At 32.4% G+C, this 21,168-nt stretch overlaps 3 protein-coding genes across 5 annotated transcripts in view; 2 read left to right on the top strand and 1 right to left on the bottom strand.

Moving 5' to 3' along the window:
• Positions 1-5,891, top strand: part of LOC105557997 (lipase 3-like) — a 6,712-nt gene extending 821 nt beyond the window's left edge. The window contains exons 2-9 of the mRNA XM_012005464.1: positions 1,060-1,358; positions 1,819-2,017; positions 2,348-2,462; positions 3,405-3,648; positions 4,410-4,568; positions 4,772-4,856; positions 5,105-5,247; positions 5,514-5,891. Coding sequence (XP_011860854.1) covers positions 1,179-1,358; positions 1,819-2,017; positions 2,348-2,462; positions 3,405-3,648; positions 4,410-4,568; positions 4,772-4,856; positions 5,105-5,247; positions 5,514-5,672 — 1,284 coding nt within the window. The 5' untranslated portion in view covers positions 1,060-1,178 and the 3' untranslated portion in view covers positions 5,673-5,891. The remainder of the gene's footprint in view (positions 1-1,059; positions 1,359-1,818; positions 2,018-2,347; positions 2,463-3,404; positions 3,649-4,409; positions 4,569-4,771; positions 4,857-5,104; positions 5,248-5,513) is intronic.
• A 2,025-nt stretch (positions 5,892-7,916) lies between these two features.
• Positions 7,917-15,043, top strand: LOC105557994 (lipase 3-like). Of its 3 annotated transcripts, none has more exons than XM_012005459.1 (9): positions 7,917-8,109; positions 11,188-11,259; positions 11,490-11,688; positions 12,528-12,642; positions 13,032-13,275; positions 13,423-13,581; positions 13,842-13,926; positions 14,422-14,564; positions 14,801-15,043. In XM_012005459.1, the coding sequence occupies exons 2-9, from the start codon at positions 11,215-11,217 to the stop codon at positions 14,975-14,977; spliced, it is 1,167 nt and encodes a 388-aa protein (XP_011860849.1). In that variant the 5' UTR covers positions 7,917-8,109; positions 11,188-11,214; the 3' UTR covers positions 14,978-15,043. The 3 variants fall into 3 exon arrangements, with proteins under 3 accessions (XP_011860849.1, XP_011860847.1, XP_011860848.1); XM_012005457.1 differs by having other exon boundaries at positions 7,917-8,113; positions 10,965-11,259; XM_012005458.1 differs by lacking the exon at positions 7,917-8,109 and adding an exon at positions 8,123-8,203 and having other exon boundaries at positions 10,965-11,259.
• A 663-nt stretch (positions 15,044-15,706) lies between these two features.
• LOC105557993 (desumoylating isopeptidase 2) lies at positions 15,707-20,180 on the bottom strand. The gene is made up of 6 exons (XM_012005456.1): positions 20,099-20,180; positions 18,602-18,781; positions 18,025-18,097; positions 17,863-17,956; positions 17,647-17,788; positions 15,707-17,576 (listed from the first exon to the last, which is right to left on the bottom strand). Exons 2-6 carry the CDS (start codon positions 18,722-18,724, stop codon positions 17,400-17,402), a joined length of 609 nt encoding a protein of 202 aa, XP_011860846.1. The 5' UTR covers positions 18,725-18,781; positions 20,099-20,180; the 3' UTR covers positions 15,707-17,399.
• Positions 20,181-21,168: the final 988 nt, after the last annotated feature.

Genomic DNA, 21,168 nt, shown 5'->3' with positions numbered 1-21,168 from the left:
GAGCGTGACATTGTCATTGTAGAGCCGGCTTATCTTCCAAAATGAGTGTGTTTTAGCGCGCTGACGTTTTCAGTGTAGTATATGTGATGCTAGCGATTGGTTGTGTAATACAAACAGAAATTGTGCGATTTTTGTGTTTTCAAAATAATATTTCTGATATTTTCATCATTAATAGGTAAGTGTAATTGATGTATAAAAACGGGATTTCGACTTTGTAAGCAACATTGTGCGTCTACCAATCGATTTACACTGTTTGTTGATGAAAAAGTACGATTGTACTTGAGCCCACGTGCTTCTCATACAATCAGTGCTAGCGGGTACGTTGGGACATATTGGTGTGGGCAGGTTGGGACATTGCGAAAACCGTGCAAATTTAACATTTATGCTGTTAGTCGGTGTTTTTAAGAGTACCTGATTACCTAATTAGGTAAATATCAAAGAAAGTCGAGTCGAGGAATTACTGACTACAACGTTAACACAATTATTAACCGCTATTAAGGCAATAATTATCGAGGGGAAAAATTCCATTGCCTGCATTGAATGTAAACGCGAAGTACACTTGAAATGCGTGAATATGACTAGATCGTACTTTATATGCCACAACTGCGAATCTGATTAATATTTTCAACTCAGTTTTACTTCACTTGCTTCTCTTTTCAATTTACAGACAATAAACATGGGTTTTTAGCCAAAACAGGTGCAATGTTTTTCATTTTTGTAATGTAAAATAAAATATCCCAACGTACCCGCATGTGTGGGTAGTTGGGATATTTTCGACTTTTACTAAATTGACTATAACTTTGTTGGAATTTGATGAAATCGCATGATTTCTTCGCTAAAAATGTACTCAAGGAAATTATCAATTCGCCTAAGGCATTTGTTTTTATTGTATAAGCAAAAATAGTTTAGAATTCCCATTTTTGAAAACTAGTCCCAACGTTGCCGCTGTTCCCCTATTCATATAAAACTTGATATTAATAATTTCTATTAGAATATTTCTAAAAATTAAAATGCGTTAGTGCACATACGTTTTGATTATATATTATTTTTTTATTACAGACTGCACAGGAGCTCAAGTTGTCTTACGAAAAGTATTTCAAGTGACATTGACGTTACTTGAAGCTTTTCTTAACGATTGATTTTGCAATTCAAGATTCAAACGAATTAATACATCAAACATGAAATATTTATGTTTGGTGCTTATAACTATTATAATATACTCAGAAGGAAGATCGCAGAACAAACCACCTGTCCAAAATGGTTTTTTAAACTTTCTCTTTCCTAAGGATCCTGGTTTAGTGAGAGTAAGGAAAATGGGTCGAACCGAAGAAATGGACTATGGAAAAATATTGGATTTTGTGAGTAAGAAATTGTTTTTAATCTCTAATTTATATGTATTTTTAATTAAATTAAATTTATCTTTAGTAGATTAAGCTATGTAACTTTACTGTCTTATATTGTTGAGTCAATAGCTTTTAATTGTTAAATGACTATTATATAATATCATATATATAACGGACTAAATAAAGTTTATAGGAACTTTTTTCAATCCTTATGACAAACCCAATTCAATCCCTGATTTTGAACAACTATTTCAGGATTACCCTATATAACCCAGCATATCAATATACATATGTATTTGATCAATAATGCATTGTGATTTTCTAAATGAAAAAGTCATATAAATTTACAAAAATTAGAGGGGTTCCCCAACAAAACATCTGTACTAACCACCCTTTGTGCAGGAGCCACTCTAAAATAAAAATAGAGATAAAATGACGATATCCAATGGATATTATACATTTTGTTATTCTTTAGATTGGTCTGGTAGAACAATATGGTTATCCCGCTGAAGAACATAATGTTACAACTGAGGATGGTTACAATTTGAAAATACACAGAATACCTGGAAGTCCATTATTGGGTAACAAGAATAAAAAAGAAATTGTGTTCATCCAACACGGTCTTTTGGCTTCATCTGATAGCTGGGTACTGCAGGGCCCTGGTAAAGACCTTGGTATGTATTTACTGACAAAATGTAGTTTTTAACGTAATGTGCTGGTTAATTCACCCAAAGCACAATGTAACATTTTACTACAAAACGTTTTTATGAAAAAGATTTACCTTCAAATCTTGTAAATTAAAAATTATCAATCCGTGATATTTGATAGCTTCATTTAGAAACAAAGACAGTCGTTGGACAACAACCCGTTATCAAGAAAATTCCACGCATTTTTTATGTGTATGCGGCTCAAGGGTGGTCTTAGTATATAGGCGTAACATTATGTTATGGTTGGTGTTTACCAGGTGATATTATTTTAAAAGCTTACTTTATCTTATGTTTCAGCATATTTATTAGCAGATCGTGGATATGACGTATGGATTGGAAATGTAAGGGGAAATAGTTATTGCAGATCACATATGAATATGACGGTATACGATCCCAAATTCTGGCAGTATAGGTAAAACCATTACTGTTAAAAATTATTTTAATAGAACATAGAACCAAGTTTAAAGGTCCATTTTACAATGAGAGTACAATCTGCCTGAAAAAGAGAGATATTTATTATGTGAAGCAAAACGATAAAGTAATAACAGTTGTTTGTAGAGATACATTTATTATTTACCAGGTAATATAAATACAAAATTAAGAATTTTTTAAGGAGTATGTAATAAAGGCGTAAATTACCGATTTCGACAACTTTGACCTTTTATATCTCTGAGACCACATTTTTATGTTCAAGTTAAAATTTTTCCCAGATTAATATATTATTGCTGGCTATCATTTAGACAACAATTCGATTCGATCTGTGAGATACGTCAAAGGAGCGAAAAATATAATAACGGATGTTCTTGGTCATGCTCTTTATCTTTTATTTTTGACGCATTTTCTCACTGTAAATTAATTTTGTGCATTTGTTATCAAAAAGTAGCAAGGCAGCGAAAAATATATTTGGTAAAATATAAACTTTATTTATATAATAATACATAAACTCAACCGTAATATCATAAATCACTTAATAGAAAGATTATGATAACGTTGGATCTCAGTGCCTAATAATATTATTGCATATATATGTTTTTAAATATAGTGGGTATAACTGCGATAACTTTTTTGGTTTTGAAACACAGTATTAGACTAAAGTCCAAATAGTTTCTCAACTTAAATTGACAATAAATTTTATAATGACACTAATTAAACATCCTTTAGAAAATAATCTATAAATAATTTAATGCAAAAAATTATTCAGACCTTAATCTCCCTACTAACTGGGACGGGTGTATTAATTCAATCACTGAAGTATGTACTTAAAATAGATGTATACATATATGTACAAAAATATTATTAGACACTAAAACCCAGTATGATCGTAATAGGCATATAATGTGATGTTATTTTATAGCTTTCACGAGATTGGAACAAAAGATCTGCCGGCCATGCTTAATTACGTATTAAATCATACAAAGCAAAAAGATTTATACTATATCGGTCATTCAATGGGAGGCTCTACTTTACACGTTCTTTTGTCCTTAAAACCAGAGTACAATAGGAAAATAAAAATGGCTATTTGTCTGGCTCCAGCTGATTTGTGGACGAAAGTATCACCTGCAATGAAAGAATTTAAGAACATTTTTCTAACATGGAAGGTAACTGTCAAAATCTGCCATTTTTTATTGCAAGTGCTAGTGTTTAAAATACAACATTAAACCTATCATTTACGACCGGTTGTCCCAACCTCTTGGTAAATGTAAATGAACTAATACCCAGATAGCAATGCTTTGATGATCAGGTTTCACCATATCATTATTTTACGATATTGATGGAAATATGACGTATCTATGTTTTGTAGTCATGCCGTGATGATACATGTCGTGAGCACCAGTTAACATACAAATGAGAAAAAGTATGAAATCACATATTGCCATTACTTGTAAACTTGTGATAATCACAAACTGACTGCAACAATTAACATGTGTTATAAGTTTTGTACGTTTGGTATTTTTTGCCATTATTACACATTACAGAGCTCAAAAGAATGTTTTGGAACATTACTAGCTCTAAGTATAGGATATGACATTTTTCTCATCAATCTCATCATACAATATTTATGAATATATCACGTGATGAGATTATAAGAAAATCGTGACCTATACTTATGTTAAAATAAAAATCAATATTTTGTAAATATTTCTCTTAGATATTGTTGGGGACATCATCTTTTTCATAGAGGGCTAATTAGCACTTGGCTGTATGTACATGTATATCATTGTTCTTTCTTTAAATCAGATGAAGCTAGACATATAATATAACTGTTAACTTATCAAGAGATTGGATAAACCGGCTTGGTGCTAAAAATATTGTCAGCTATTATTAAGTAATAATTGTATGTTTATTTTGCACTTTCCAGGAAGTTCTACAGGAACATGAAATATACGATTTTTTACCCCAATCTCTAGCGACTGTTACGATAGCAAGATTGTTATGTAGTGATAATGCAATAACTCAAAGTATTTGTGTCGCTGCAGTATTCTTAGTTAGCGGTTCTGATCCAGTACAACTTAACACTGTAAGTCATATCATAACGCATAAGAGATAAAGATAACACAATGTTTATAATGCACGTGAACACTTTATTTTATATTGTATCATCTATAAATTTTTAATTTTTTGTGATTATATAAATTTAATGTTACTCTAACCACTCCTTATTATCTTCTTATAATTGGTCGTGCCACGACTTTTTATCTATATAGTTTATTTCTGTTATAGACAACCCTGCCAGATCTCCTGTCCTATTTTCCAGCTGGTACTTCTATACAAACAATAGAGCATTTGTGTCAAAGCATGGGTATAAGTGAGTATTCCATTTCATAAAACAGTATTTTTTTATAAAGCATTATTCTAGTTGATGCAACATTACAATAAAACATTTCTTGCTATTTAAAATATCTTTGAAAGATCAAAATTAATTTATAAGTTTCTACAGATTGATTTACAATTGTATGCATGTCATTACTTAATATTCTTTTCCAAATATTTTCAAATAACTTTTAAGTTTTGGACACGTACTTATAGATATACGATTTTTATTGATTGTTGCAGATGAATTTCGAATGTATGATTATGGCGTGGCTGAAAATTATAAGCGATACAAACAGAAAATACCCCCAAATTATGATCTCAACAACATTACTGCTCCAATAATATTATTTTACTCAGAAAATGATATGCTTGTTCCCAAAGAGGTAGGTAACACTTCTCCATGTAGCGGTCAAATTATTAATTCTTACTTAATTTTTACTCATAAATAAATGTAGAAGAAAAATTTTTGCACAAATCTGACAAAATAGCGATCATGTAAATATGAAAGAATCTAATTGAATTTCCATGCAAAACGTAAAAGAAAAAACGTCATTGATTTATATTAATTGAATGATATATTTTCTATTTTACATTTTTTAATCATCTTGTTACTACTAACTAATCTTCTTTTTATATTTCTGATTTTCAGAACTTGCTAGAACTTAGCAAACGCTTGCCAAATGTTCTTCTAATTGAGGAAGTTCCATTTAAATTATTCACGCACTTTGATTATTTGATAGCAAACGATGTAAAAACTCTTTTGTACGACCGTATGTTGGAACTAATACAAAACTTTGATACTAACTAAAATAAATGTATGAAATTTAAATTTAATCGAGGAAGGTAAATTAAATAGAATGTAAATTAAATAGAAAGAAATCCTAGTCTCTTTATATAAAATGTTAAAATAATCATAGAATTGCTAAAAAATTGGCAATTTACCAATATAAAATTATTAATTTTAAGAATTAGCCTAATTATAAATTAGCCTATGTTAGTAAGATTAAATATAGAACATTATGAAACTTATTCAATATTGAGATTTTATTGGTTTAAATCATAAATAACACTGGTCAACAAAGGACTCATTTTCTACTTCGGAAACGAAATCAGTCAATCTTTACTAATTTGGGTGTGCTGAATCCGAATATGTTCGTGAAAATTGTTTATTGGCTCTAGTCTCAAAGATATAAGCAGTTAAAACCTCCAAAAAACGCTATTTTGGGTGTTTTTGGTCGAGTATAACTTTTCAACGAAACTTGATAAATGATTCGCAAACGTCTCAAAAGAAAGCTTATATCTTCTACTTTATCAAGAATGGATTCAATATTTTGACATTTCTGCTCAGGACTTTTTACTTCAATTTTTGTGAGTGGACGCGCTACGCTGTTAAGCACCGCAATGTGGCGCCAATGTTATATTGTACTATAATATGTCTGAGAGGGAGGACAATTCAATGTTGCTTCAAGCTTGAAAAATATTACCTCAGCCAGAATTATTATAGATAACTTTTCAAGATTTTAAAATATAGATAGTTAAGAACTTGAAAAATGCAGTAATTTCGAAAGTCTATACATATAAAAATATAAAGTTTTTTAGGAAAATGAAAACTAACTGCATACGGACGTCACTTGGTTCAATTGTTTCTTATATTTATCACGAAATACTGAATTGAGTGCGAATAAAAATAAAGTTTGTAAAATTGAAAAAAAATGTAATATTTGAATTAAATGTAGCAATTTCTTTCATAAACTGTCTTAAAACTATCTAACTTTTACATTTTTCAACAAATAAGTGATTTATTAATGTAAATTATTTTTTGAACGTTCATTTATGAATTATTATACGATGTCCTGCTAGAAGTATCTGGGCGAATATCTCGCATTTAATTGTACTTATAAGAAATATGTTTAATAAGAACAATTTGCATGGTTTTTAGTTCATAATTAATATAGCGTGTAAAAAAACATTTTTACTTATGTCTTTTTCAAGTTATAAAGGTCATCACTATTGTTTTAATGGATACCTATATTTTTTACATATTTATACATGGTGTTATGTAATACCCGCCTCACCTCTTATTTACGGATAGAGCGGATTAGACTGAGTTGAAAAGTCCTCTACCATTTTTCACTTTTCGCAATTATTAACGAGTTATTAATTATTGAACATCGCTGTCTTAGCCCGCCCTACCGTGACGGTGTTAGATTAATTTTGCATAGTCATACTCATAACACATAAGTCTATCATAACATAGTTAATCATTCTCAAACAGTAATCAGTTGAAGTCCCACAATTGTTATTTTACTTGCGTCAGTATTGACTATTCTAATGCGGAAGTGTCACCTTCCTTAGACGGTAAAAAAAGTCAATGATTAAACCTATAAAAACTCTACAAGATTATCAACAAGGTCTTATTCACAACCTTGAAAACCAAAGTCGTTATAGTTTAATAATTCATCCTATATGCATAGTAACGGAGCTAGAGAAGGTAATTCTTAATATTCACAGAATAAACTTGTAAGAAAAGCAAGAAATCTGTATACAAGTTTTTGATAAGAGGAAACCTAAGTTTGCAGCACGTAACGTTTATTATTATTATTATTTTTATTAATCTATAAAAAAAACTTTTTGGCAACATTAAAAATTCGTCGTATTTTATTAAATGAATAAGAAGTGAAAGAAAAGAAAATTAAAATGCTTTTCAAAATTTATATAAGTATACGTATGATTTGAACAAAACAGGATCGAAAAATGAAGAAGTTTAATTTATAATGGGCCATTAAATGAGATAGGCTTCAGAATTGCCAAAATTTTCCCAAGTACTAATATAGCTGTTATTTTTATATAATAAATTATTTTACATATTTAAATATATATTTTATTTATATTTACTGTAACTACTCATCAGTTTGAAACGTTAATGTAAAAAGTTAATGTAAAACAGACTGTTATAAAATGGGCTGCACCTATGAGAGAAAAAATAAAAAAAGTTGTACGCATGGGCGAAAATTGCAAGTTTCGTCACTGCGCACGTTACTAAGTATATATATTTCAAGAACCGCAACTGGTGATTCCTCGTAGTTTTATATTGTCTCTTATACTAGATGTTTTACTTTTTGCGTCTTCGCGGAATATACGTAGACAGTGATAAGTATGTAAATCGCTGCTGTATATGTACTTAAGGATTCTTTGTCAAACGTACTAAAGACGTTGCCACTCATCTTCTTCAATTTTCTTGACAAGTATGTAAGTTTTATTAAGTATACCATACGAGAAATAATATTTTAGTATTAACTTGTAGTTCCTAAATAGCGGACGCACATTGTTATACATAAGGTAATTGCATAAATAAGTAAAAAATGTAAGGAGATTTTTTTGGGCTTATTTTATGACGAGAATGTCTCATAAATGTACCCAGTGAGAAATGATTCGTCGAAACGATGTCGAATCGACATCGACATTGACAAATTGACGTCGATGCGACATCAATTTGACTGTTCGATCGACATTTCTCGCTGGGGTATGTCCTAAAGTGCTTTGTTTTCAAAATACAGAGTGTCAAGAGAAAAAGAATGAAAATTTCATAAATTTAATAAAACACTTAGAGATATTTTATTCAAATTTGATGTGTATACATGCATATAGTATTAAGAACCATTTATACCAGCACCAGTGAAATATTTTCAAGTCTACCGGGGACGTGTGTATAGATAATCATATTGCTTTTTTAATGAAAGAATAGTACGCCATCAGTACGTCACTATTTATTTCCAAATTTAACAAGTTTTTAAAGTCCCGAACTAAAATTCAACATCCACTGCCTCTTGTGTGTTTTTTTTATACGGTTAAGCGTTTTTGAGTTGAAGTAAAAAATTGAAATTAAAAGTACAAATAGCTTCACTTTTTATTAGGGAACAGATCGTTAACATTGGTAAATCGGGAAATTATTTTTAATACCACATGTGTGCACACCAAATTTGAATAAAATATTTCTGAGCGTTTTCTTAAAGTTTTTAAATTTTTAGTTTTTGTTCTTAAATTTGGAAACTCTGTATTTTGAAAATACGATGCCCCCCCCCCCCCCGAGGTTTCGCCTGCGGTCTCACATGCGTGGCTGTCACACGTGTGCCCTTTCCTATAATTATTAATTTTCAGTGTTTGTATTTCAAACCTATTTTTCGGAAATAAAGCATTTTTGCGTATTTTCGCTTCTGTACCTCATTTTTATATTAACATCACCGAGTTTGCATACTCAAGGTATGTGGAGGTTAGTCGGATATACCTTTTTTATGTGCACGCGCACGAGAGAGAGAGAGAGAGAGAGAGAGAGAGAGAGAGAGAGAGAGAGAGAGAGAGAGAGAGAGAGAGAGAGAGGAGAGAGAGAAAGAGGAAGAATGGATGCGTAAGCGTATAAAATTGTATTTGAATATGTATAGAATAGGTCTATTGGTATGCAACAACATGCGCAGTCTCCAGATGAGCAAGGACATAGCGTATGATACTCTCGATAAACAAAGGAGAGCTTTGTTAAAAATTCTATCAAATCGATCAATTGATGTTCGATATTATCTGCGTATGCGCAGCCTCCAGATGCGTGAGGATGTTAATATACAGCCTATGACATTGCTGTAGAAACATCTATCAAAATTTCAATCGGTCAAGTGGTTTTTGAGATCATAGCGAACAAAGAAAAAAAGCTACAAACTCTGTGGGTCGGTTTTTCCGATCTCTTAGTAATTAGCTAATAGTTAAATTATTCCCTTACGGAAAAGCAACGAAATAATTGCTAGAAATTATTTTCTAATATAATTATTTCGTTACTGTTACGTAAGAGATGTGTCTGTCTTTTTAATTTAAAGAATTATTATACAAATATTATACAAATATTATACAGAATTATTATACAAATATTATATATATATATATATATATTTGATGTCAGCAAGTGTACAGCAAATATTTAACAATACATGCAATGCATTAGTTCGCTCAATATGCTATATCATACTTGGCTATCTGGGTAATTTTTCTCTATGAAAATTTTGTTACTTCATAATTTTAGAATATTTGAAATATTTATGAAGATTATTCATGAATCTATTATTATTCATGTAAGATCTGCCTAGATTCATAAAGATTTTATTAAAAGATGAATTTACTTTACTTGAAATTTGTTATGCACAGATCTTATCTTTAAAAATATATATTGCGAAATAAAGTAAAAAGGAGGTAAACTCAAAAGACGAATAGTTATTTATATTTTCTAGTTATATACGAATTCACACCTTATTTATGTGGTAAGTTTAACGTGAACTCTCTTCAGTACAAGTCCGGCTCTTGACAGTGTTATATCAATCCTAATTAATCACTGACGTGAATCCGCGGACAATGAAGTGCTTCTAATCAACCTTACTTTTCTTCGAACAAAGAATTGTACATTCATTTGACCATGTAAGTTTATATTTACCCGTTGTTGATTTTGTGGTTGAATTAAGACGTTCTCTTGTCTTTATCTAGTTTGTCACTGTGCAATGGCATTGGCCAAAAGATTGAATAGCGAAGCAGTTTAATGTTCTTGGCTTGTTCTGGCGTTAATCCGTAATTCTGCGATTTCAGATTACTTGATAAGGGCCCAAACCCGGGGCCGAAACGTTGTAACGGTTTTTAAATAAAGACGATTGGCCAGTGTAGGTCGTTAAAACTTATAAAATTTTACATACAATTCATATCTACTCTTTTCCCCTTTCCATTTTCGCTATTACTTTAGGTACATTACATTACATTGTGCATCCATTAAATTTTTGCGTCTTATATTTTATTTCATTCATATCTGACTCTATTTTGAATTATATGTACTAGAATAGAAACTTGTTTCTATTGGAAAATTTATAAAAATTTAAATCTACTAATGCATGTATACATATATACCGAGTATTATCTTCAAGTACATGTGTGTGTGTGTGTGTGTGTGTGTGTGTGTGTGTGCGTGTGCGTAGAACTTTTTAATATTAATTACCTTTATCATTTCTACAACAGAAATTGTTAAAATAATGGTTTCAAATTATTGTCGACTCATCATGCTTATTTCTGATTGCAGACACAAGCTGTTTCACGAAAAGTATTTTAAGTAATATTGCTGACAGTTAAGGTTTTTATACGATTTACCTTGCAATTTCGAGTTGCAAATAAGAGTTGATTCGGTGACAGTAGATATGAATTCATACAGATTCATATTTCTTGTGCTCTTAATTATTATAAATGTCTCAGAAAGAAGAACGCAAGTTCTTCCATACGATTTTCTAAATTTTCTATTTCCTAAGGATCCTGGTTTAATAAGAGTAAGAAGAATGGATCGAGCAGAGGAAATGAACGAGGCAAAAGTATTAGATTTCGTGAGTAAGAAATTGTTTTTAATCAAATTTACATGCATTCTGAATTAAATCAAAACTGTTAGCTCTATGATAAATACAGATGAAATTGTACAATTTTACTGTCTTGTTAAACCTACAGTTTCTGAATTTTGTACAAGTATTTTTTGACATTTAGAACGAATAGAGATAAAAATAGGCATGAAACAACGATATCCTGTGGATGTTACACGTCACGCTATTCTTTTAAGTAGATTGGTCTGGTGGAACAATATAATTATCCCGCTGAGGAGCATAACGTCACAACAGAAGATGGTTATAATTTGAAGATACACAGGATACCTGGTAGTCCATTGTTTAATAGCAGGAATAAGAAAGAAATTGTATTCATTCAACATGGTATTTTGGCTTCGTCTGATAGCTGGGCCATGTACGGTCCCAGTAAAGACCTTGGTATGTAGTATACACATAGTAAGAATAGACCGGGCATAAGGCATGAGGCCTGGAATCTAAGGATCAAGTAGAAAGAGACTGACAGTAGATACCGTGCATCTTTCTCTCTCTATCGAGAAGAAAGTGGGAGGATGTAGAAAAGAGTGGGGAGACAATTGAGCGTGTGATAATTTGTACACATGTTCATACATTATATTTATACATGTTGCACCACATCTATACCTCACTGCGCATACGCGAATAAAGAATTAAAGCGACAAGGTATCTATTATTCATCCTTTTCTGATCTTCATTGCCTACAAGAGTATCCTCTTGTACGCTCGGTCTATTCTTACTGTCTACGGTATGCAGTTAAACTGATAACATGCAATTATTAACGTAACGTGCGAATCAATTAATGCAAAGTGCCATGCAACAATTATACCGTATAACATTTTGTAAAGATTTTGCCTTTGAATTTTATAACTTAACAATTATTATTAACGTATTGCTGTTTGGGTAATATGTCTTTTTAAATTTTAGTCAAGTTTTTTTTCTTATATTATACACAAAATTTTTTAATATTTAATTTTATTTTAATATAAACTTTCACGTATTACTGAAGATTTTTCAACTTTTACATGAATTAGATTTCAAAGAAGATGGCGAAAAGTAAAATATTATATTTTCATTGAAAATGAATTTAAATAAAATTAGAAACTTAGTAAAATATCAAGTTTTAAAAGCTATAAAACATTAATTATGAAAAATTGATTTAAAATTTTAGGAAAAATATACAATATATAAATTTAGTACATCCTACATATAATGCACTAGTTTATTAAAATCTTCTTTCGCAGCCTTTTTATTAGCAGATCAAGGATATGATGTATGGATTGGAAATATGAGAGGAAATACTTACTGCAGATCACATGTGAACATGACGGTATACGATCCTGAATTCTGGCAATTTAGGTGAAATATTACTATTAAAAATTATTTTGAGTGAATATCGGAGAAAGTTCGATAATTCATTTTACACCGAAATTACAACCTGCCTAAAAGATAAAATATTTAAAAACAAAACAATAAAGTAATCATTATCTATGCTGGATGGTATACATATATTTACCAAGTTATATAAATACAAAGTCAGGAATTTCTAAAGAAGCAGGCAATAAAGTTTGTTTAAAAATAAAAACACTTAGAGCATGCTTTGTAAACGGTAAAAAGTCTGCACAGTATCGTATTCTTTTGCCAGATTTTTATTAACAAAATTATAAAACTTTGATTGCGTGCACTTATCAAGGTAGAGAAAGGAAACGAAAAAATATGTTTTGTAAAATACAATTCTTATTTCACAGTTTTCACGAGATTGGGACAAAAGATTTTCCAGCCATGTTTGATTACATTCTCAATTATACAAAGCAAAAAGATCTATATTATATCGGTCATTCAATGGGAACGACTTCGTTATTTGCTCTTCTGTCATCAAAACCGGAGTACAATATGAAATTAAAAATGGCTATTGGCCTGGCTCCAGTTGCTTTTTGGACGAAAGTAACACCTACATTTACCGAAATAGCTAACATTCTTCCAACGTTGAAGGTAACTGCCAAAATCTGCCACTTTTTATTGCAAACGCTAGTGTTTAAAATACAAGATTAAACAATGATTATTTTTATTATTTACTGTGTTCAAAATATCATTAGCTATTATGAGCTATTACTTGCATAACTTTTTTATACGTTCCAGGAAGTTCTACAACAGCGTGGAATATATGATGTTTTCCCACAATCGTTAACGACTGTTATGATAGCAAGAATGTTATGTAATGACAATGCGGTGACTCAAATTATTTGCGTCACTATAGCCTTTCTGATCGTCGGTCCTGATCCAGCACAACTTAATACTGTAAGTTGTTCCGTACACAACGCAAAAGCCAAACGTAATACGATGTTGTTAATTTACCTAAATACTGCTTTTTATTATATTGTATTATTATATGAATTTTCTAAATTTTTATAATTTGTATTTTTTGTAATTATATAAATTTATAATTATTTTTACAATTATATAAATTTAATATATATATGGCTCTAACCACTCCGTACCCTCTTCTGCTAATTAGTCGATTTATGATTGTTCGTCTATAGAAATGATTTCTGTTCTAGACCACCCTGCCAGAATTATTATCCTATCTTCCAGCCGGTGCTTCTGTTCAAACATTCGAGCATTATTACCAAAATATACGTACAAGTGAGTATACTCCCTTCCAACACGGAAAGAAAAATATAGCTGTCGTAGCTAAAAACTGCACGTGGTAACTAAATTTCAGTTGTAACATATGGACAGCTAATAACCAATTTTTAACTTATTTAATTGTGACAGCTGAATATTTTGCTACTGTGCCTATTTGGTATTAGGTGCGACAGCAAACCGTTTGCTGTGGTTTAGAAAGTTGTAGTTATGGCAGTAAAAATTTTTAGCAAACCACGATTAGCTGCGGTAGCGAAAATTTTTGTTTCAGTGAAAATCAAAGTATTTCCTTTTATAAAGTAATATTCCCGTCGATGTAATATTACAGTAAAACACATTTCTTGCCGTTTAGACATCGTTGAATCATGGGAAGATCTAAATTAATTTATCATTTTCTGCAGATTAATTTACACATGTGTAATTATTTAACTTTTTTTTCAAATGTACTTAAGTTTTGGATCTTTATAAATGTATAATTCATATCGATTGTTGCAGGTAATTTTCAAAAATACGATTATGGAGAGGCTGAAAATTATAAGCGATACAAACAGAAAACACCCCCGAGTTATGATCTTAAAAAGATTACTGCCCCGATAGCTTTGTTTTACTCAGGAAATGACATGGTTGTTAAAGAAGAGGTAATAGTTTTTAATTACCAGATTTTTTTACTCACTACTAAGAGCAAAGGAAAAATTTTTATAAGTACGACAAAATGATAATAATATAGTTCTTAAGACGAATTCCAATTAAATACAATGCAAAATGTAAAAGAAAAACCATTGGTTTATATCAATTTGATGATGTTTTCTATTCTTCATACATTCAAATCATCTCTTTATTAATATTGTTGCTTTCTTCATCTTTTTACTTTTAGAATGTGCTGGAACTTAGCAAACGTTTACCGAACGTTTTTCTAACGGAGAAAGTCCCATATCAACTTTTCAATCACGTGGATTTCGTGTGGGCAATCGACGTGAAAACTCTTTTATACGATCGTATATTAGAACTAATACAAAAGTTCGATACTAACCAAAATAAATTTATGACATAAATGTAATCGATGAATGTAAGTTAAATAAAGGTAAAAAGTCTAAGCTCTCTATATTATAATTTAAAATGTTGGTAAACATAAAATTATTTAAAAATTCAGTAAATTGTGTATGTGTGTGCGTGCGCGCGTGTATTTTTCGAAATTTACATCAAATTTGTCAATATAAAATTATTATATTAGGTCATGTTGTAATAATATTCAAATGAAAGCACTGTGAAACACACCGAATATTGCGTTACTATTAATTTAAATTTAAATTGTAAGTAATAAAAACCATACATGGATTGTACCCATTACAGGGGTTGTATATTCCTCTAGTACCTTATTTTTTATTCAGAATATACTTAATCTTGTATGAAATTACAAATTAGTGCTACATTTGACATTATTAAGTTCGAACTCAATAATAATGTAAAATGGAAGATCTCAAACGGTTCAAGATTATTCAAAGTACTAAAGAGAACATTTATGCAAGTAATGCATCGTATAGCGCCGATTAGATTCCGACATCTTCACATATTAAATACATTATTATAAATACTTATTTTTACTTAGTTATAACATAAATTTTTATTACAAATATAATAAATCGCAAGAAAAAAAGTTCCTTCTTTTACTATAGCAATCATGATTAATCGCGCGTGCGCGCGCGTGTGTGTGTATGTGTGTACGCGCGTGTGTAAGCGCGCGCGCATATGTATGACTAAATAAAAAAACGAAACATAGAAATACGTTTAGTAAAGAGAAGGGACATTTTTATTTTACAAGACGAAATATCTGAAAGGCTATTTATATTAGCATTGTAGAACTGTTTAGACTAATAAACGCAACATATTATTAAAGCTTCTCTTCCTTATATCGATTGTTGTAACGACAAAGTTGAATTATCAAGAGATCCAATTGTAATTTACTTCAAATGAAAGAAAAAGGTTTACACAATTTCTCACTTTAAATGCCAAAATTTAACGAGATTATATCATAAATCTTAATTATATCGAAATTACAGATTGACATTGATATTTAGGTAACCCATTTAGATGTCTTATCTTGTGGAAAACTTAAAATGAGTTAAATTTTTATGATGTCCAGATCAAGTTTGGTTGAAAAAAAGTTCGAACAGCTATTTCTTTAATACGGAGGATACATATAATCCAGCATACCTTTAAAATCAATATTATATATAAATATATATCGATATCTGTTTAATTATCTTTCAAATTAAAAGCCTATAAATAGTGTCAATTTGCGATTAGACAGTACAATTTTAATATCTATTTGATCTTTCGAAACTTGGCTTTAACAATCCAAAAACTAACATTTTATCTCTATATTTTTGTTGATAAAAGGTAGATTCCAAATTGATAAAAAAAGAAATCTTTCCTCTTTTTCTTTACTTTATCGTTACTTGTTTATTCCAATATATTTTGTATAAACTAAAATTGGGAATTTCGCTTATTCGATAAAAACTATACATTTATTGTTTTAAATTTTATTAAAGGTATTTGTTCTTATATTTCATAATCAACTATTTTGAACCCCTATATTCTTAACTCATTGAGAAACTGCAGGTCTTCTATTTTTAACTTACTCCTCAATATTTACTTGTATCTCACTGGTTTGATCTACATACATAGAAACGTCATGTATATATAATCGGTAGAACAATATGAACCAAGTGATAATAAAAAAAGCGTAAGAGCTAAAATCAAAGTTATGTGGAGATTCGGCTGATTAAAAGTAATATATAGTTTTGAAAATACGAAAGCTTGTTTACCTTCAGCTTTTTATCTGTGTAAGTACGGGTGTGTGCGTGTATGTGTTTTGTCAAGTTACTTATAGAAATCAATTACATTATTAAATGCAATTATTAAATGCTTAAACCATTTTGTATACAATATACATTAGATACAACATATATTTATCTCTTTGACGTGCATACGTTATACTTTAAACATATTGCTTTACAGTTTTACAAGCATAAGAAATAAGCATCTTTGTAAAAAAAATTAACTTTACTGTATGTCTTGCTAACGTAACAAGTTTCTTTTTCTGTCATCGGCAAATGAGTTTTCTGTTCATTACGGTTGAAATTTATGCGTAATTATTTATTCATTATGTAACTATCATATCTCGACTGTATTATTCAACAAAGAACACATGCGACCTCGTGGATCGCCGCCTTAGGAAACAACGTGTTGCAGCGAAGGCAATTTTTTTTTTCGGTACTAATTGTTAGCAGTCGCATTCAAGTGTACAATATGAAATTTGTACCTTGTCTTGACGGTTTAGTTTCTCAGGTTGTTTCAAATCTTGGCAATATAGTCAGTCCTAATTAATATTTCTTTTCACAGAGTTTAATTATCTAAAATGTATAACTTCTACGGCATTTTAGACCGTGCATTTCAACAGTGTTTGCCAAATGTTACAACGAAGTGTCTGATGGTGGTGTACTTTCGTGATGACTAATTTGACTTAGAGAGTGTTGTAAAGCGTCAGGCGTCAGCCATTCTTTTGGCAAGCAACGTTGGAGGAACGGTACGCACGAACTGAAATACGCCAGACGATTTACCCAACCGGGTATTTCCTGCCCACATAAAATCTGAAATACATTAATTTTCATTATACTTTTCGCACAATTTACTTGATCAATATTACGGAAAGCAACGCACCAACGTGAACTGACTGCTGAAGTGATTGCAGTTTTTATTCATCAAATGATAGCGGTCTCCTCTAAAATCTTTGCCTAATTCCGTAATAATTCTCGAGACATCTTCTTCCGTGAAATCCGTATACCCAATGTGAACGGATTGTCTGCAAAATAAATAGAGAATAGATAGACGCTTAATTTATACCTGAAAAAAAAAACGAACAAACATAAACTTTACCTATATCTAAACTGCTCGCCTAATTCTTCAGCCACTCTCGGGGTGATTTCGAAAATGCCGCTTTTTGGTTGAGCATGACCACCGTACGCGTACTCTGTAGCAGAAATGTACGTCCGTCGAATTCTTATTTCCTCGTACTCAAACTCTGAACGTGGTACATACCTGTCCCATATATTTCCACTCCAGAATGAAATACTCCGAGACCGATAGGCGTGGTGTATTCATTTATCCAATACTACAACATTCCACATAAACTGAATTACATCAACTGAAAATGGTCACCCAAAGCCCACATCAGATTACGTGCGGGGATCGTGAATTGAAGATTGGAATTCGAGTAGCCAGCTCATTGTTAGATAACTGCGCTTCGCCTCGTTCCAACCGATAAAATACTAATCTCCAATCCACAATCCACATCTGTGGTCCAACACGGGCTTTACAACTGTATATTTTTTCACGAATAGAACAATGTTTGGCTTCTACAAAAGACCAACTAATCGCAACTAAATTTATAAAAAAAAACCATCGAATGACAGTGACAAGCGATTCATAATAAAATGCAGTGCTGTATGAGCGCACATTCAACCCTTTCCCTTTCGGGAAAAGGCGCTCTTATTCCGACACGAGATCAGAACCAAAGTGGAACGAGATCGAACTCTCTCTCCCATAAAACAAAAATCGCAATAATGTAATCACAATAATGTCCTTTATTTGTTCTACATTGGAGGTGGCGGCTTACCATGTCGTAAACATTAAGAATGATTGGCTCACGTGCCATTTTTGGGATCAATTCCTCGCTATCTTGCGGATAACCCAAGCAGCTGGGGAAGGAGAGATTGCAGTTAAGGCCTGACGAAAACATTATTGGAAACTTTGTAACTCCGCAAAGCTTAAGCTGGCTAGTAATGTCCTAATGCACCTAACAGACAAATATATGGTCTTATTAGTCTGCACAATCTCTCTACACAATGAAAAATCATAAACTTGATTACTACGCAACCAAATCGAAGCGGAAAGCTGTACAGTCTTGTTTGTTCTTGTTTGTCGTACAATTGGTTTCAAAACCGAGATAAATTCGTTGGAAGTCGTGAAAGCCTAATCTAATCTACAATGTGCTCTCTGCGTCTAGAAACATTCTGTTTTATATAAACGAATCAAAACGCTTAAAAAAAAATTGGTTAACAATGCACAATTACACGATGTATAATATGCAATCTATTAACTCGCGCAGATTTTTTATACGTATTTATCGGCTACAAAACGGAAAGTTTCTAGACGCAGAGATCACATTGTGGATTATGGCTTATTGTGGCTTTAGGCTGTCCGCGTGTTTTAAAGACAACATTTCCTCCAAGTATAACGTGATGGCCACAATGAGATCTTAAGACATAAGAAAATAACCAGTCGCGGTTGCATTCAGCAGCGATCGATCAACTTCTAACGTCTTGAGACGCTGCGTTAAATATATGTGATGCTAAGATAACGTACGTATGTGTGCACACACGTGGAGGAAAGTCCCCTGTTATCGGACAGTATTTTTCCAAGTTCAAACACAAATAGAGAATATTTTTCAAGTCGACCAAACTGGCAAGAAAGTGATCTTTATTCGATTTCCCATATAGCACCAAAGCTTTCAGAAACATTTCAGAAAACATTGTTGCAACGTTGCAATGTTTCTGAAAGCTTCGGTGCTGTGTGGGTTCGACCTCTCAATCGGGTCCTTTTCGAATGTGGTCTATAGTTGTCGAAGCAGCGTAATTCGTTTAACCGAAACAGAGTGAGTGCACGAGTCTGCGGTTGCGGACTCGTATTGTCAAACGTGTCTCGGTAGTCGGTGGATTGTCTATCCCGGTGTCTGTCTTTGACATTTCACAAGAAGCAGCCGTACTGTTTCGCAAGTCGAATCGAACACAATCTTTCTTTTCGCAAGTCGAATCGAACAAATCTTTCTTTTCGCCATGATTACACGATCTAACAATGAATTTTCCACCGAACAGACTTCACCCCAAGGGCAATAAATTCACGGTGGAGCCAACAGATGATGCCTACTCCAGCAGGAACACTGCTATTAGGGGACGTCCCCTCTATTATACATAAACGTGCAAACACAATGTTTCTCTCTCGACGCATTACTTCCCAAGCAGATCTCCTTGATCGGACTATTCGATCAATTTGGAATCGATATTTCATTAACGATGATAAGCACACACGGGGTAAACGTTAAATGGAGCAATACCTTTGTGCCGATAGAGTACAGATTCGACGCTGGCGCGTGTGACGCTCTGCACTTAATTGCCGGAAACGTCCATCCTCTTAAGGCAATAAATGTTTTCCCTTCTTTGTCTTTGTAGCCGCGCGTTTCGACGCTCTTCTCCACTATCTTGATTCCTCAGTATCGAACTGACTGCCTTCGCGCCGACCGACTAAATATCGCGGCGCGTCATTCCACAACACGAGCGTCTCCGATAGGAAGGGAAAGCTCGTTCATCTTACTTACTACGGCGAACTCTCTTGGAACAATAAGGGGCCACCTTCCAAAATATATTCTCGGTATCGCTGCGTTCGAGCGGCCGGCTCTGCTCTGGCTGCGTTTTCACGTAAATAAGGAATACAATGTTATTCGTGTAGCGACATCCCGTTGGACTCCTCTAGACAACGCACGGCACTCCGGGTTTGAGTCGCTCGCTACACGAGTTATTGCGCTTGTCTCTTGGCATGGGGTTAATACCAGCGTACTGACTTGCTGATTAAAAATTTGGCAAACGGTTTTCCAGCATTTATTCCTCTCCGAAATAGGTAAGTGCACCTCTCGCAATTGTAGCGTGTCTCTCCTTTCTCTCTGTCTCTGTTTCTCTCTCTCGTTGAGACGCGGTGTGAGAATGTATTTGTTAATGCGCGCCATCTACCGAGGCGCTCATGAGCATCTAGTTAAAAGTGTCTACCATAGACCATAGACTTTATAGATACGGAGTGCTTTCTAGAAATCCTGAGTGCTGAGTGGTGCAATGATAGTAATTTATTAGAGGCCTGTTCTTTATTACTGCACTACTGAACTAGTGCAATAAGTTAAAATGAAACAAATAGATTACCTCTCATTCCAACTCATTGCACCAGTGTGCACTAGTTCAGGAGTGCAGCAATAAAAAACAGATCCTAGATTGCAAGCAATCCGGCAGGAAAAGTAGCATCGTCTGCAGCGGGCTTTAAGCCCGTGTCACACTACGGATTGGGATTGGGATTAGATTGAAATTTAACCAATTACAGTAAAGTTTACTAATCTCAAGTTCAATAACTTTTAAGCCTCGT

The sequence above is a fragment of the Vollenhovia emeryi genome, unplaced genomic scaffold, assembly GCF_000949405.1.
Source record: "Vollenhovia emeryi isolate VEMERY1.0 unplaced genomic scaffold, V.emery_V1.0 DF939395.1, whole genome shotgun sequence".
NCBI lineage: Eukaryota > Metazoa > Arthropoda > Insecta > Hymenoptera > Formicidae > Vollenhovia > Vollenhovia emeryi.
The sequence above is the reverse complement of the archived record's forward strand: the minus strand, read 5'-3'. Positions and strand labels throughout refer to the sequence as shown.